This window comes from Gossypium hirsutum, chromosome D03, assembly GCF_007990345.1.
Source record: "Gossypium hirsutum isolate 1008001.06 chromosome D03, Gossypium_hirsutum_v2.1, whole genome shotgun sequence".
NCBI lineage: Eukaryota > Viridiplantae > Streptophyta > Magnoliopsida > Malvales > Malvaceae > Gossypium > Gossypium hirsutum.
The window spans coordinates 24649575-24663168 of record NC_053439.1 but is presented as its reverse complement, the minus strand read 5'-3'; the positions used below and the strand labels follow the sequence as shown (position 1 = coordinate 24663168).

The window sequence follows — 13594 nt, the reverse complement described above, 5'->3', positions numbered from 1 at the left end:
TTCTTTACAATTTAGTCCCTAAGCTTGTAAAGTTATATTTATGCAAATTCATCCTTAAACCAAGCAAGCAAAACTTCATATAGGCTCATAGCATCTCATACATTTGATTATTTCTCAATTTCACCACATATTTTACACATATTTCAAATAAGTCATTGTTTGACATTTTCAACAAAATTCACTTTACAAAAGTTATTTATCTAACAACAAAGATTCATTTTCTTTCATAAAACATAAAATAAATATGAATACATTCATGGTAAAACTTTAACCTTTTAACCGTTTTTCAAATTAGTCCCTAGGCTAGCTAGATTTAGCTGCAATGACTCCAAAAACATGAAAATCATTAAAAACAAGATGAAAATACACTTACATGTAGAAATTAATGTCGGTCGAACCTTAAAGCTCCTCCCATGGAGTTTTTAGGTCTAATTTTTAGTGGTATATAGGAAGAAACAAAGATGATGGCTTTGTTTTAACCATTTTACTATTATGTAATTATTAATTTACTAAATTAACCTTAATTAAAAACCTTTAAAATCACTAAATGATGTCCATAAAAGTCCACTAAATATATCAATGGTTTAATTACAACATAAGCCCTCTAACCATTTAATATCATAGCTATTAGATCCCTTTAGCTTGTAGAACTCAAAATTTGCACCTTTTGCAATTTAGTCCTTTTTACCAAATTAAGCATGTAAACGGTAAAATTTCTTAACAAAATTTTTATACGATAATACTAACATGTTGTAGACATTAAAATAATAATAAAATAAGTATTCTCACATCATATTTGTGGTCCCAAAACTACTGTTCTGATTTCACTGAAAATGGGTTGTTACAGCAGGTCGGGTATGGGTGTTACAAGTATTTGGACCTAATTAGTGTGTTATTCCTTACTTATAATTTAGTTTAAACAAACCTCCATTGGTTACGATCTTCAGAATACTTCCAAAGTGTTTCTTTGAAAAACAAAACTATATTACAATTTGACATGTACACGTACATACACCGCACTATAATTCCACATTCAATTCACTTTCCTAAGCCTCGACACATGTACATTGAGGCACGGTCAAATTGCACCGTAGTGTCATGAATGTCACGAGTAACACGAATATCACAAATTTATTTAATTCATTACGAGACCTTACTTCTTATCAAGATTGCACTTTGTATTTTATTATATTCCCAAAATAAATATGTTACATGATTCTATCACTTATTCTTGATTATTTAATTCTCCCTATGATTACACTATACTCCTAAAAATTCAATTATTACATCTTACTTTTACTTCATACATTATTATAACAAAATTAATTCACGATTTCTTTACATGAATAATTTTTCATTAGTTTACATTTAACCATTAATCATTCTTGGACTCTAAAGAAGCCTCTAATCAAATCTTAAACAAAATAACAAAAACAATTTAGTAGAATGAAGAATTAAGCCAAAAGCAAACTATTTTATAACAAAAGAATTCAAACAATAAGAAAAGTAAAGAACACCTATTTTGGGATGTTTCTTGATCAAAGAAGATAAGAGAAATACCATATTGTTTGAAATAAGACATGGAATTAAGTAATTCAAAGGTTAGATTCAAAATAGAAAAAATAACAAAAGAAAAAAAAGATATAGAAAAGATGAGAGTGGTGTGTAGAAAGTCCTAATGAGCCTTGCAAATAAGATGAATCCACAACCCCCTTTAAATAGCTTTAATTTTTCCTCCAAGAAAGACTCATTGCAAGATTTGAAGATGATTCTCATAATCTAAAAAGATTGTTAAAACTCTTCTAAAAGAAAACTCAAGAGAAATTCTTCAAAAGAAAACTCAAAGAGAATTTTATTAACTCAAAAGTGAATATTGAATGAATGAATAAGGGGGATACCCTATTTATAGCCTCCCAACGCCTAATTAATTTCTTAAATTTAAGGAATGTGATAAGTATGTCAACTAAGCATGACAAAGTAGCTAACTAACATGAAAAAATGTTTAAGTGTAAAAATATGACAAGGAATTTGTCCAAGGGCTCTTTGGGATGGATTTTTACATGTTAACCCACTTATTAAATAAAATAGGATAGAAAAATTAAAATGTTTACAAATTGAGCTACTTTGACAATTTGGCCTGATATTCAACCCAGTCCTTCTCTCAACTTCATGATGGGCTTGTAGACATCCCAATGGGCTAATTTCAAGAACTTGGACTTGTGATTCTTATTTCTCACATAATTAGCTTGTTTAAGTGTTATGGGTTGCGCATGAGAGCCCGCAACCATGACACATTCGTGCGATCCATCAAGTGGGAAGGAGGTCATTTGGCCTGATTGGACTGACCCGTTGCTTAAAGATATTGAAGGCCCATCTACAAGCTTGACACATATGGAAAAATGATCTTCGAGGATATGCAATCTTAGATATGATATGTAATCTAAGAAGATATTGATTTTGTAATATTAGAGATTTGATTTGTAGATACCTTTTAATCTTAGCCGTTGGTGTACGTGATCTGTACTGTTGGATTTGGGGAGGCTCTATTATAAATAGAGGCCTTTCCCCTCATTGTAAATCACTTAAGTTTTGAGAGGAATAAGAATTCTTAGGAGTATTCACTTAAACTTCTCTCTCTCTCTTGTGTTCTTAACTTTCTATGGCTTGTTCTTATTTCGTTCTTCATTCATCTTTGTTTGGATTTGAGTTGCTTTCGTTTGTGTTGGTTTTGAGCAGGAGTTCTGTTGAATACTCATTTTGTGGGAGTTAGGCTGACTTAAGCATTTTTTAGAGCAAGAAACTGCCTAAGGTCGCACGGATTGTGAGGCAAAAATTTAAAGTCCATGACAGTTGGTATTCGAGCAAGGTTTTGCGAAAGTACTATTGAAGAATATCGAAAAAAGTTGGTAAGAATGAGCTAATGGAGACCCGTGGGAGGGCTAAAAAGGCTAATCGATCAAGGGATATGCTGTCGAGCTTAGAAAATCAAGTGGTCAATCTCGAGGAGTTTGTTGGTGACATTAAGGAGACACTCGAAGTGGTCCTGACCCGTATGGAAGAACTGAGGGAAGACGGAAAGGAATTTGTGCTGGATACTCTCAGATCCACTTCAAACAAATTGAAGGTAAGGGACAAAGCTCTTGAGGCCTGTGACTACCATGAAAGAGGAGACTGTTAAGCTTAAGGGGGAGCTCACAATCTGTAAGGCTGCCCTAGGAAATGGGGTGTTGGCTTTGGGATCGAAGCAACATCATGTGGTTGTTCTAAAACCTAAGAAGTTCAAGGGGGCTAGGTCTACGAGAAAAGTGGATAACTTCCTGTAGGAATTGAAGCAATATTTTCGAGCAATGGGCATTGAGGATGATGCCACTAAGGTAAACACTGCTTCAATCTCCTTTACTGATGTTGCTCTATTATGGTGGCGGCGTAGGTCTACGGATGAGAAACGTGGAGGAACGGCTATTGGGACTTGGAAGGAGTTCCAAAGAGAGTTGAAGAAGCAGTTTTATCCGCAGCATACTGAGAAGGAGGCTCGTACTAAGTTGCGTCGGCTTACGCAACAAGGCACCGTTTGAGATTATGTTCGGGAATTCAGTAAGTTGATGCCTTAGATCTCAAACTTGAATGAAAATGAAGCATTTTATTAGTTCAAGGATAGGCTAAAAATGTGGGCTAAGTAAGAGTTGCGTCGCCTAGGTATCACTGATTTGACCGTATCCATGGCTGAGGCAGAAAATTTCTACGATGTTAGGGGAAGAAAGTTTGATAATAGTGAGTCTTCTAAGCCCAAGTCAAGACCCAAAGGCAATGGCAAAGGCCTAAGGGCTAGTCAAGGTATACCATGGGATAAGAAAGGGCCAATGAGATGCTATCTTTGTCAAGGCCCATATAGGAAGACGGATTGTCCGAAGAAAGCTGCTTTTGATGCCATGAAAGTGTGCGAAGAGGCCAAATACGACACCAAAAGTCTTAGTACGATATTGGGTCGTGTTGAAGACAAGGCGAGTAATGGACTAATGTTTGTGGACACCAAAAGATTGAATGCCCTTGTTGATACTGGTGCGTCTGATTTATTTATGTCCAAAGAGATGGCAAAGGAACTCGGCCTCAAAATGGAGGAAGATTCAAGTCGAATAAAAATGGTGAACTTGGAAAGCATTCCCATAGTGGGTGTGGCTAAAGGAGTGGAACTCAGGCTTGGCAAGTGGACCGGCAAAGCAACCATTAAGGTAATCCCACTAGATGATTATGATTTTATGGTTGGATTAAGCTTACTTGACCGAGTTAATGTGGGTATTCATCCTTCGGAGAATTACGTGACGATCTCCAATTCAAACCATCAATATATGGTGCTAATGAAAATAAAGGGAAGCATGGAGGGAAAAACATTGTCAGCAATCCAATTTGCCAAAGGAGTACGGAGGAATGAAGTCTCTTATTTAGCCACCTTAATAGACAATGTGGATGAGAAATCCGAGGGGGAAATTCCTAAGGAAGTGAAACAGTTATTGAAGTCATTTCAAGATGTAATGCCCATGGAGTTCCCCAAAACGTTGCCACCTAAGAGGGAAATGGATCACGAGATTGAGTTGTTGCCCAATATTGAACCGCCAGCAAGGGCACCATATCGGAAGTCTCTGCCCGAGTTGGAGGAATTATAGAAGTAGTTGATGGAGCTTTTAGATACTGGGTTCATTAGATCACCCAAAGCCTCATTTGGAGCGCCAATGTTGTTCCAAAAGAAGAATGATGGGTCCTTGAGATTATACATTGACTATAAGGCCTTAAACAAAATCATTGTAAAGAACAGGTATCTCGTTCCTCTTATTGCAGATTTGTTCGATCAACTTGGTAACGCGAGATGGTTTACTAAGTTAGATTTGCGATCGGGGTACCACCAAGTGAGAATAGCCGAAGGGGATTAGCCCAACACAGCTTGTGTGACTTGGTATGAGTCTTTTGAATTCCTTGTGATGTCGTTTTGGTTAACAAATGCTCCGACCACATTTTGCACCCTAATGAATAAGGTATTACAACCCTTCTTAGATTGTTTTGTGGTTGTTTATCTTGACGACATTGTGGTGTATAGTAAGACACTTGAGGAGCATGTGGACATTTTAGAGAGGTGTTCCAAGTCCTATGGGAAAATAAGCTATATGTCAAAGAGGAGAAATGTTCATTTGCCCAACGAGAGGTGTCATTTCTAGGCCATATTGTGAGAGGTGGCACGATCCGAATGGATGCAAGAAAAGTTCAAAAAATTGTCGATTAGGAGCCACCAACCAAGGTGACGAAGTTGTGGTCTTTCCTTGGATTAGCAAATTACTACCAACATTTCATTAAAGGCTACTCCAAGATCACTACACCCTTGACAGACTTGTTGAAAAAGGGTAAAGTATGGGATTGGGACCCTTGGTGCGGGAAAGCCTTCGACCAAGTAAAGCAAGCAATGATGAGTGAGCCTGTACTTGCTTTACCAGACTTCTCAAAGGTGTATAAGGTACGCACGGATGTTTCAGACTATGCGATTAGAAGAGTATTGATGCAAGATGGGCATCCAATTGCTTTCAAGAGTCGAAAGCTTAATGAGACGGAACGAAGGTACATGGTCCAAGAAAAAGAGATGACTGTTGTGGTGTCTTGTTTGCGCACATGGAGACACTATTTGCTGGGTTCTAGGTTCTTGGTATTCACTGATAATGTTGCAAATAGTTATTTCCTAGCCCAGGAAAAGTTGTCCCCCAAGCAAGCTTGTTGGCAGGTTTTCCTAGCAAAGTTTGATTTTAGCATGAAATACAAGCCGGGGAGTGGCAACACTGTGGCTGATGCGCTTAGCCAAAAAATGGAATTTGTAATGATAAGACGGCCCAATAGTTCCTTATTGGAGCGCATTCAATAAGGATTGTCCCACGATCCCACAGCCAAGAATTTGATTGAGCTTGCTAGATATGGAAAAACGAGGAGATTTTGGCTCGAAGGAGAATTGCTACACACTCAGGGGCAACGTCTATATGTGCCTCAACATGGGAATTTATGAAAGGAAGTCATGAAGAAATGTCATGACTCAAGATGAGCTGGCCATCCAGGTATACACTATACTTTAGCTCTCTTGGAGGATCAATTTTATCGGCCTCACATGGGTGATGATGTGGAGACCTATGTGAAAACTTGTTTGGTGTGCCAATAAGATAAGGTCGAGTTGAAGGCTCTTACTAGTTTGCTACAACCTTTACCTATTTCGAAACGCCTATGAGAGAGTTTATCCATGGACTTTATTGTGGGTTTGCCTAAATCTGATGGATTTGCAAGCTTTTTTGTTGTGGTGGACAGGTTTTTGAAGTATACAACTTTTATCCTTGCAACCAAAGAGTGTCCCGCTAAGGAGACAGCTCGTTTTTTTCTTAGACATGTGGTGAAATATTGGGGAGTACCACAGTCTATCATCAGTGATCGAGATGGGTGATTTACAGGCCGGTTTTGGACAGAGTTGTTCAAGTTAATGGGCTCAGACTTGAACTTTTCAACCAGCATGCATCCATAAACCGATGCCGAATGAGTAAATGCGTTGTTGGAGATGTATCTTCGACACTATGTGAGTGCCACGCGAAAGGATTGGCCAAGGTTGTTGGATGTGGCTCAATTTTCATACAATTTACAAAGAAGTGAGGCGATAAAGTAGAGTTTGTTCAAGATATTGACGAGACAACAGCCACTTACACCCAATGCTATTGCAACTCGTTATGCGGGACCGAATCCAGTAGCTTATCGATTTGCGAGAAATTGGTAATAGCAAACGATTTAGCTAGAGCTTGTCTACACAAGGCAAGTAAGCGCAATAAAAAGTGGGCGGATCAAAATCGAAGGGATGTGTAATATCAGGTTGGTGACTTAGTCCTTACTAAACTACACCTGATTTTGCAACATAATGGTTTGCATAAAGGGTTAGTGCGATGATATGAGGGGACATTTCGAGTTGTGAAGAAGGTAGGCAAGGTGGCTTACATGCTTGAGTTGCCTGAAAAACTCAAACTCCATCCAATATTTTATGTGAGTATGCTTAAGCCATTCCATGAAGATGGAGAAGACCCAAAACGGAACAAGTCCAAACGAGCACCAATGGGGGTAAAAGTTACCTATGATAGAGAGGTTGAAAACATCGAGGCTAATCGTGTGATTAGACGGAGGTACTATCGACCGCAGTATGAATACCTAGTCCGATGAAAGGGATTTCCCGATAGTGAGACAAGTTGGGAACCCGCCGAAGCCTTATGGCAATTCCAAGACAAGATAGATCGGTACCATGCAAAGGACGCGATGAAGGCGTCGCTAGAATCGGTGGGGGAAAATGTCATGGGTTGCGCATGGGAGCCCGCAACCATGACACATTCGTGTGATCCATCAAGTGAGAAGGAGGTCATTTGGCCTGATTGAACTAACCCGTTGCTTAAAGATATTGAAGGCCCATCTACAAGCTTGACACATATGGAAACATGATCTTCGAGGATATGCAATCTTAGATATGATATGTAATCTTAGAAGATATGATTTTGTAATATTAGAGATTTGATTTGTAGATACCTTTTAATCTTAGCCGTTGATGTACTTGATCTGTACCGTTGGATTTGGGGAGGCTCTACTATAAATAAAGGTCTCTCCCCTCATTGTAAATCACTTGAGTTTTGAGAATAATAAGAATTCTTGAGAGTATTCACGCAAACTTCTCTCTCTTTTGTGTTCTTAACTTTCTGTGGCTTGTTCTTATTTCGTTCTTCGTTCATCTTTGTTTGGCTTTGAGTTTCTTTCATTTGTGTTGGTTTTGAGGAGGAGTTCTGTTGAATCCTCATTTTGTAAGAGTTAGGCTAACTTAGGCATTTTTGGGAGTGAGAAACTGCCTAAGGCTGCACGGATTGTGAGGAAAAATTCTAAGTCCGTGACATAAGCTCGTACATGTAATCCATTGTGCATCGGCTTCAAGATTCGGTTTCTTGGATCAAGAATTCCAAGATTTGAAATGTTGATTTTCTTAATTCTTGAAATCTCCCAAAACCGCATAATTGGACCAAGATTTGGTTTCTTGATTTTTATTTTCCCTCATATGTCCGTCTAAGGCCTTTTTAATAAAGTATTATATGATACTATTCAATCTTGCTTTGATTTGTTTGGTCTTTGTCTCGTTATTAGGCCTTGAGGTAGTGTAAGCCTAACACGCCCATGGGCTTAAATTTTAGCCTTAAGCCTCGCGTCATGAAATTTACTCATACTCACTTCCATTTGTAATATTCACTTATTCATACTTTAATGTCACTTACTACTTTGTCGCTTCACTAGTTTAATTACTTATTATTTAATTTGCTTATCACACATTAAATATTCACTCAAGATCACTTGTTTTCCAATTACGCTACACATTTGAGTATTATTCAATTTAACCCCTCTTTCTATTTCTTTATGTACACTTCAAGTTTATTTTCCACTATCACTTTTCATGTCTCATAATATTTGAGTTTTCTCTCTTTAATTCTTATAATTTCTAAATATTATTTTTCATTAATACTTTAAAACTAACATTGTTTTCAATTAAATTCTTATTCATTACACTTAATTTATACATACTTCAAATTAATCTTTTGGAAAATAAATAAAGTTCATATGAGTACTTACCTTTCTTTTGCTAGATTTCACTTTCTCTTCTCATTCTTTCACACTTTTGTCACTTATTTTCCTTTGTTTATAATATTTCTATCACTTTCTTTTCTTTCTCACTTGTCTTTTTAATCTTTTCACTTTCTTCTCAGCTTTCTCCACTTCCAACTCCAATTTCTTGCTTCCAATATGATAATCAAACTCTCTAGGATCTCTAATTCACTTTTTCTTTTTGGTGGCTATGAAAATTCTAATTAATTTTGGGTGAAAATAGTAGACTTTATAGAAAAGGACTAAATTGTAGAAAAAAATAGTTTCTCCCTTCTCCATTTCTCATACACGTTGGAAGCAAATGGAAAGTATGAAAAGCTTTCTCCATCTTTCTTCCTTCTATATTCACTTTAAATTATAAAATATTAATAAAATATTATTAACATTATAATTAAATAATATAAAATATCACCAACATCATCATTTTGATCTAAGGGCCCATATTTCCTACTTCATAATTAATTAAGTAAATCCAATGGCTAAAATTTCATCTACACTTTCAAGGGAATTTTAGTAATTTTTCCAAAATGATCTTTCTTACAAAATGACTATTTTGCCCTAAGTAAAATTTTATATTTTCATTTGTCTCCTTTCCACCTTTACGGTATTTTCACTTTTGGTCTATCTTTTTTATATTTATATTTTAACCCTATAAATTTTGAATATTTATACTTTAGCCCCAACATTTTTCACTCTTTGTGATTTAGTCCTTTCTTTAAATTAATATATCACGTCATACTTCTTGATTTAACTTCTTTTGACACTCATCAACCTTCTCTTTTATTGATTATATACCTCATTTCACTATACAAAGAAATTCATTATGCAGGATCTCAAATTAGTGTCACTTTTATAACATAGTGATTTTAATATCATTACACCATTAATGAATCATTGTAGGATAGAAGTGGTCGAGTAATTATTTGAGGACTTGGATTTTGGTCATGCTTGACCTTTTCGCTACTACGCTGTAGTTCGTCTTCCTCTTCACTCGAGAGAATTGAAGTTGCCATAACCTAGAGGCGAAACTAGAAATTAGTTTTGGAGGAGCTAAAATATAACTATGTATTTTTTTAGAGCTAAATGTAATTTCATTATTGTATTAACTTATATTTTTATAATTTTTAATAAATTAAATTAAAATTTTATCACTTTTTAGACCAAAATTGAATTCCATAACCCCTTTATTTGGTAAGATAGTTATCTTAACCTATGACCGCTCTAAGCCAAAATCTTCTAATTTTTTTTTTGTTCTTTTCCTTTTTTTTTTAAATAAATAAATAAATTTCCCCTAGAAAAGAGCCATTAAAAGAACAGCACAAATTAAATAATAATTTCAAAAAAAGAAAGAAAGAAAACTTACTACTCCTAGTATTAAACAAATTGTTTTTTTATTTTTGGAAAAAAAAAGTGAAGCTTCCCAACAGCCTCGTATGAAAATGAGAGCCGGGCCAACGGGGTCTTCTTGTTTTCGTTAATTGAATGCAACCGAAAAAGAAAAGGCCTACCTCTCTTTCTTTCTCTTCACCAATATAAAAAGAGTGATTGGATTTCAGCTTTCCTTGCAATTCTTCTCCTTTCCGAATCCCATGTTTTGATCTGATTTAACTCCCAATACTTGGCCAAACGAATATCGCAAAGCTGAAAAATATCCATTTTTCTTCCTATTCTCTTTTTTTAATAATACTATCCCTTTTGGGAAATATCCTCCGCCTAGCCAATATAAACTTGTTTTGTTTTCTTCTCTTATCAAAGGTATGAATTTGGTGTTTAACCAATCTGTTTCGTTCTTTTCGAGCCTTTTTTCGCCTATATTTATTTTTTAACCATGTTATTGCATCTGGCTTTTTTTTTTTTAAAGTTTATTCTCTCTATCTTTCGTTTTTGAGACCTGGGTTGTTTGAAATTCGACGTAAAAACCAACTGAAACATTATTATTTTAGCTTGTATCTCTGATTTCTGGTTGTTTTTTCCTGTCTGTTTATACTTTTATGTTTTGCATTGTAATGCTAGATTGGAATCTGGGTTTTGGTTTCAGAAATCTAATTAGTTGTTATACCTCTAAAAAATGGTTCCCTTTTACCTTCGATTTTGGTTTCTTGTTTGACATGTAAATTGTATTGATTCAATGCCATCCATGATTCCTTCTTTTATTGTTTGATAGATCCAAAAAAATACGAGTTCCTTTTATTTGATCTCTTATCTCTCCATGTGTATTGATCAGGGGGAATCTTATTTTGGAGGCATTGGTTCTCCATGGTGAGCCTATCATCTTTTTATATATAGATATTTTCGGGTGAAAATTGGTTTTCATTTTTATTTACTCAGGAAAAGAAAGGGGTACTAGCAGGCTATTGAGTTTTATGGTTTAGCAAAGGTGGAAAAAGTGGCTTAATTGTGATTTGATTTATTTTGGTTATTGGTCATCAGGGAGAAGCCCCAGCATTCTTTGTTGATAATCTACAAAATGGATTTTCAAACGGATTTGGCTTAAAATCCAAAGGCTTTGAGACCTTCACCGACGTTGGTGACAAAACAGTATGATACTTTAATGCCTAATTTGGTGTTCTTTTATCATAAAGTGCTTCTCTTTGTTGTCTATTACGTGAGGTGTTCAATCACCTTTATCTGATTGAAGATTTGTGTGGATTTTCTACTGGCAGTTTGTAATTGGTGGGGCAAACAGTGATTCCACATCATCTGTTGGAATTCAGATTTATGACAAATCTACTGGGAAATGGTCAGTTTGTAGCTAACACAAATTTCTTCCTCTTTGGTTTCAGTTTTAGAGTTACTAATTAATTGTTTATGGTAACATTTTCAGGGTGATTCCTACAGTCCTGGGAACAAAACCGAAGACATGTAAGGGCCATTCTGCCATTCTTTTAAATGAAGATCGTATAATGATTAGCATTCGGGGTTCCACCCCGGATGATTGCATTTGGTTTCTTGAGGTTGGTATTTTTGAAAACTTAAGATCCTTTGATGATATTTTCTGTACATTATAAAGTTCAGTGCTTGTGGTTGCATAAAAACTATCTGAACATTTTGATGGTAATAATTGTTTGATTTTTTCTATATCGGTAGGTGGACACCGAGTATGTTAAGGAACAAAAGAAAGATTTTGGGACTGAAGTTGTTGCCTGGAGTAAAGGTGTGACTGGCGAGGCGGAAAAGCCGGTTGTTATTAGTGGTCCATCTGGTGTTGGTAAGGGGACATTAATAAACATGCTTATGAAGGAATTCCCGTCTATGTTTGGGTTTTCTGTCAGCCATACAACTCGTGCACCAAGGGGCATGGAGAAGAATGGAGTTCATTACCATTTTACCGAGCGAAATGTAATGGAGAATGATATAAAACATGGGAAATTCCTCGAGTTTGCTTCTGTTCATGGGAATTTATATGGAACCAGTATTGAAGCAGTCGAGGCAGTAGCAGACTCTGGAAAGGTAAAACAGTCTTGCTTTTTACAATTCTATTGATACTGGATGGTGCCTAGTATTGATTTTGGATTTGAAGTTATATATGTTTATTGATGGAACTTTGTTGTAGGTCTAGCATTCTTTACATCAAAATTATCCATCTGCATTTTGAGGTGCTTTTATTTTTTATTTTATAGAGGTGCATTCTTGACATTGATGTTCAAGGAGCACGATCTGTGAGGGCAAGTTATCTTGATGCCGTTTTTATCTTTATCTGTCCGCCATCGATGAGGGAGCTTGAAGAACGGCTCCGTGCAAGGTGAATCTGAATTGTCTGTTTGATATTTATAATTACACTATTTTCCCATAGTATTTTAATAATTAGAATGTTGAAAATAGGGGGACTGAGACAGAGGACCAAATCCTAAAGCGCCTCCGGAATGCTGAGGCAGAAATTGAGCAAGGGGAATCCTCGGGCATCTTTGATTATATATTATATAATCATAATCTTGAGGAGTGTTATGAGAATCTTATGGTGATTTCTCTTTTCCCTTGGACAATATCATATGCATATTAAGTTCTTTTGAGAGAATCCATTGCTTTATGAATTTAATTTGTTATAGGAGCTCCTGGGGCTAGGTGGAAGTGCACCAATTAAACAGAAACCATGTAAGAAGGTTACCATTTCCTCTATTTCCTTTTTAGTGTAAATGGGAAGGAATTAATTTAAAATGTCATCCAGCATCGAAAGTGATTGATCCGCCTTCGAACCATTCAGTGTCAAAAATCAACAATAAGATGGTCATTAATTGTGAGACGAAAGAAGTGGGAAACGAGGCGAAGAACTTGTAAGTTTTATGGTTCTTTTTCCTTTCATTCATTCGTTTTCTAAATACCAGGTAATGATTTTGCTGGGTTGTGTTTGACTAAGAAGTGGTGGTTTTATGCAGGATCATACTGGATGTGTCGTCACTTAAAGGTGGGGCGCCTGGGCGGACAAGAGGACTAAATATCCACGCCATTGATTTATTTTCAGATGGCTTAAACGGGATCCGTGAACTGAGGTAACGATTACAACCCACGCAATGGGTACTAACATGGTTTTAAGCTTTTCTATTTAATTTTAAAAAGGTGAGGTATGATAAAGCTGTATTTTGTGTTGTAAGATTGGATTTTCGTTTTTCAATCAATTCTTTGCTTGCTTAAGAACCAACACGTAGTATTACTGTTCCCGCATGAGCATTTAGAGAATTCATCATTTGTTAAGGGTACTCAACTATGTTCTCTTTTGTTAAAAAAGGAAAGCAGGGGGTGACGGTTGACCTAACAAGGTTCCGCATACCATAACCAAACTGTTAGTTTTAGATTCCAAGTGAAATAGGGTTGAATCCAAAAATGAATAAATTTATGTAATTAATTGAACTGAAATAAATTAATAATGATGATTATAAAAATCTGATATATTAATCCAAGCATA

General features: G+C 36.0%; 1 protein-coding gene across 1 annotated transcript; it reads left to right on the top strand.

Moving 5' to 3' along the window:
* Nucleotides 1–10163: 10163 nt before the first annotated feature.
* LOC107949444 (guanylate kinase 2) lies at nucleotides 10164–13330 on the top strand. The gene is made up of 11 exons (XM_016884097.2): nucleotides 10164–10449; nucleotides 10919–10953; nucleotides 11125–11232; nucleotides 11358–11434; nucleotides 11519–11648; nucleotides 11782–12144; nucleotides 12315–12436; nucleotides 12517–12652; nucleotides 12741–12786; nucleotides 12860–12965; nucleotides 13068–13330. The coding sequence occupies exons 2-11, from the start codon at nucleotides 10951–10953 to the stop codon at nucleotides 13183–13185; spliced, it is 1209 nt and encodes a 402-aa protein (XP_016739586.2). The 5' UTR covers nucleotides 10164–10449; nucleotides 10919–10950; the 3' UTR covers nucleotides 13186–13330.
* The last annotated feature ends 264 nt before the right edge of the window (nucleotides 13331–13594 follow it).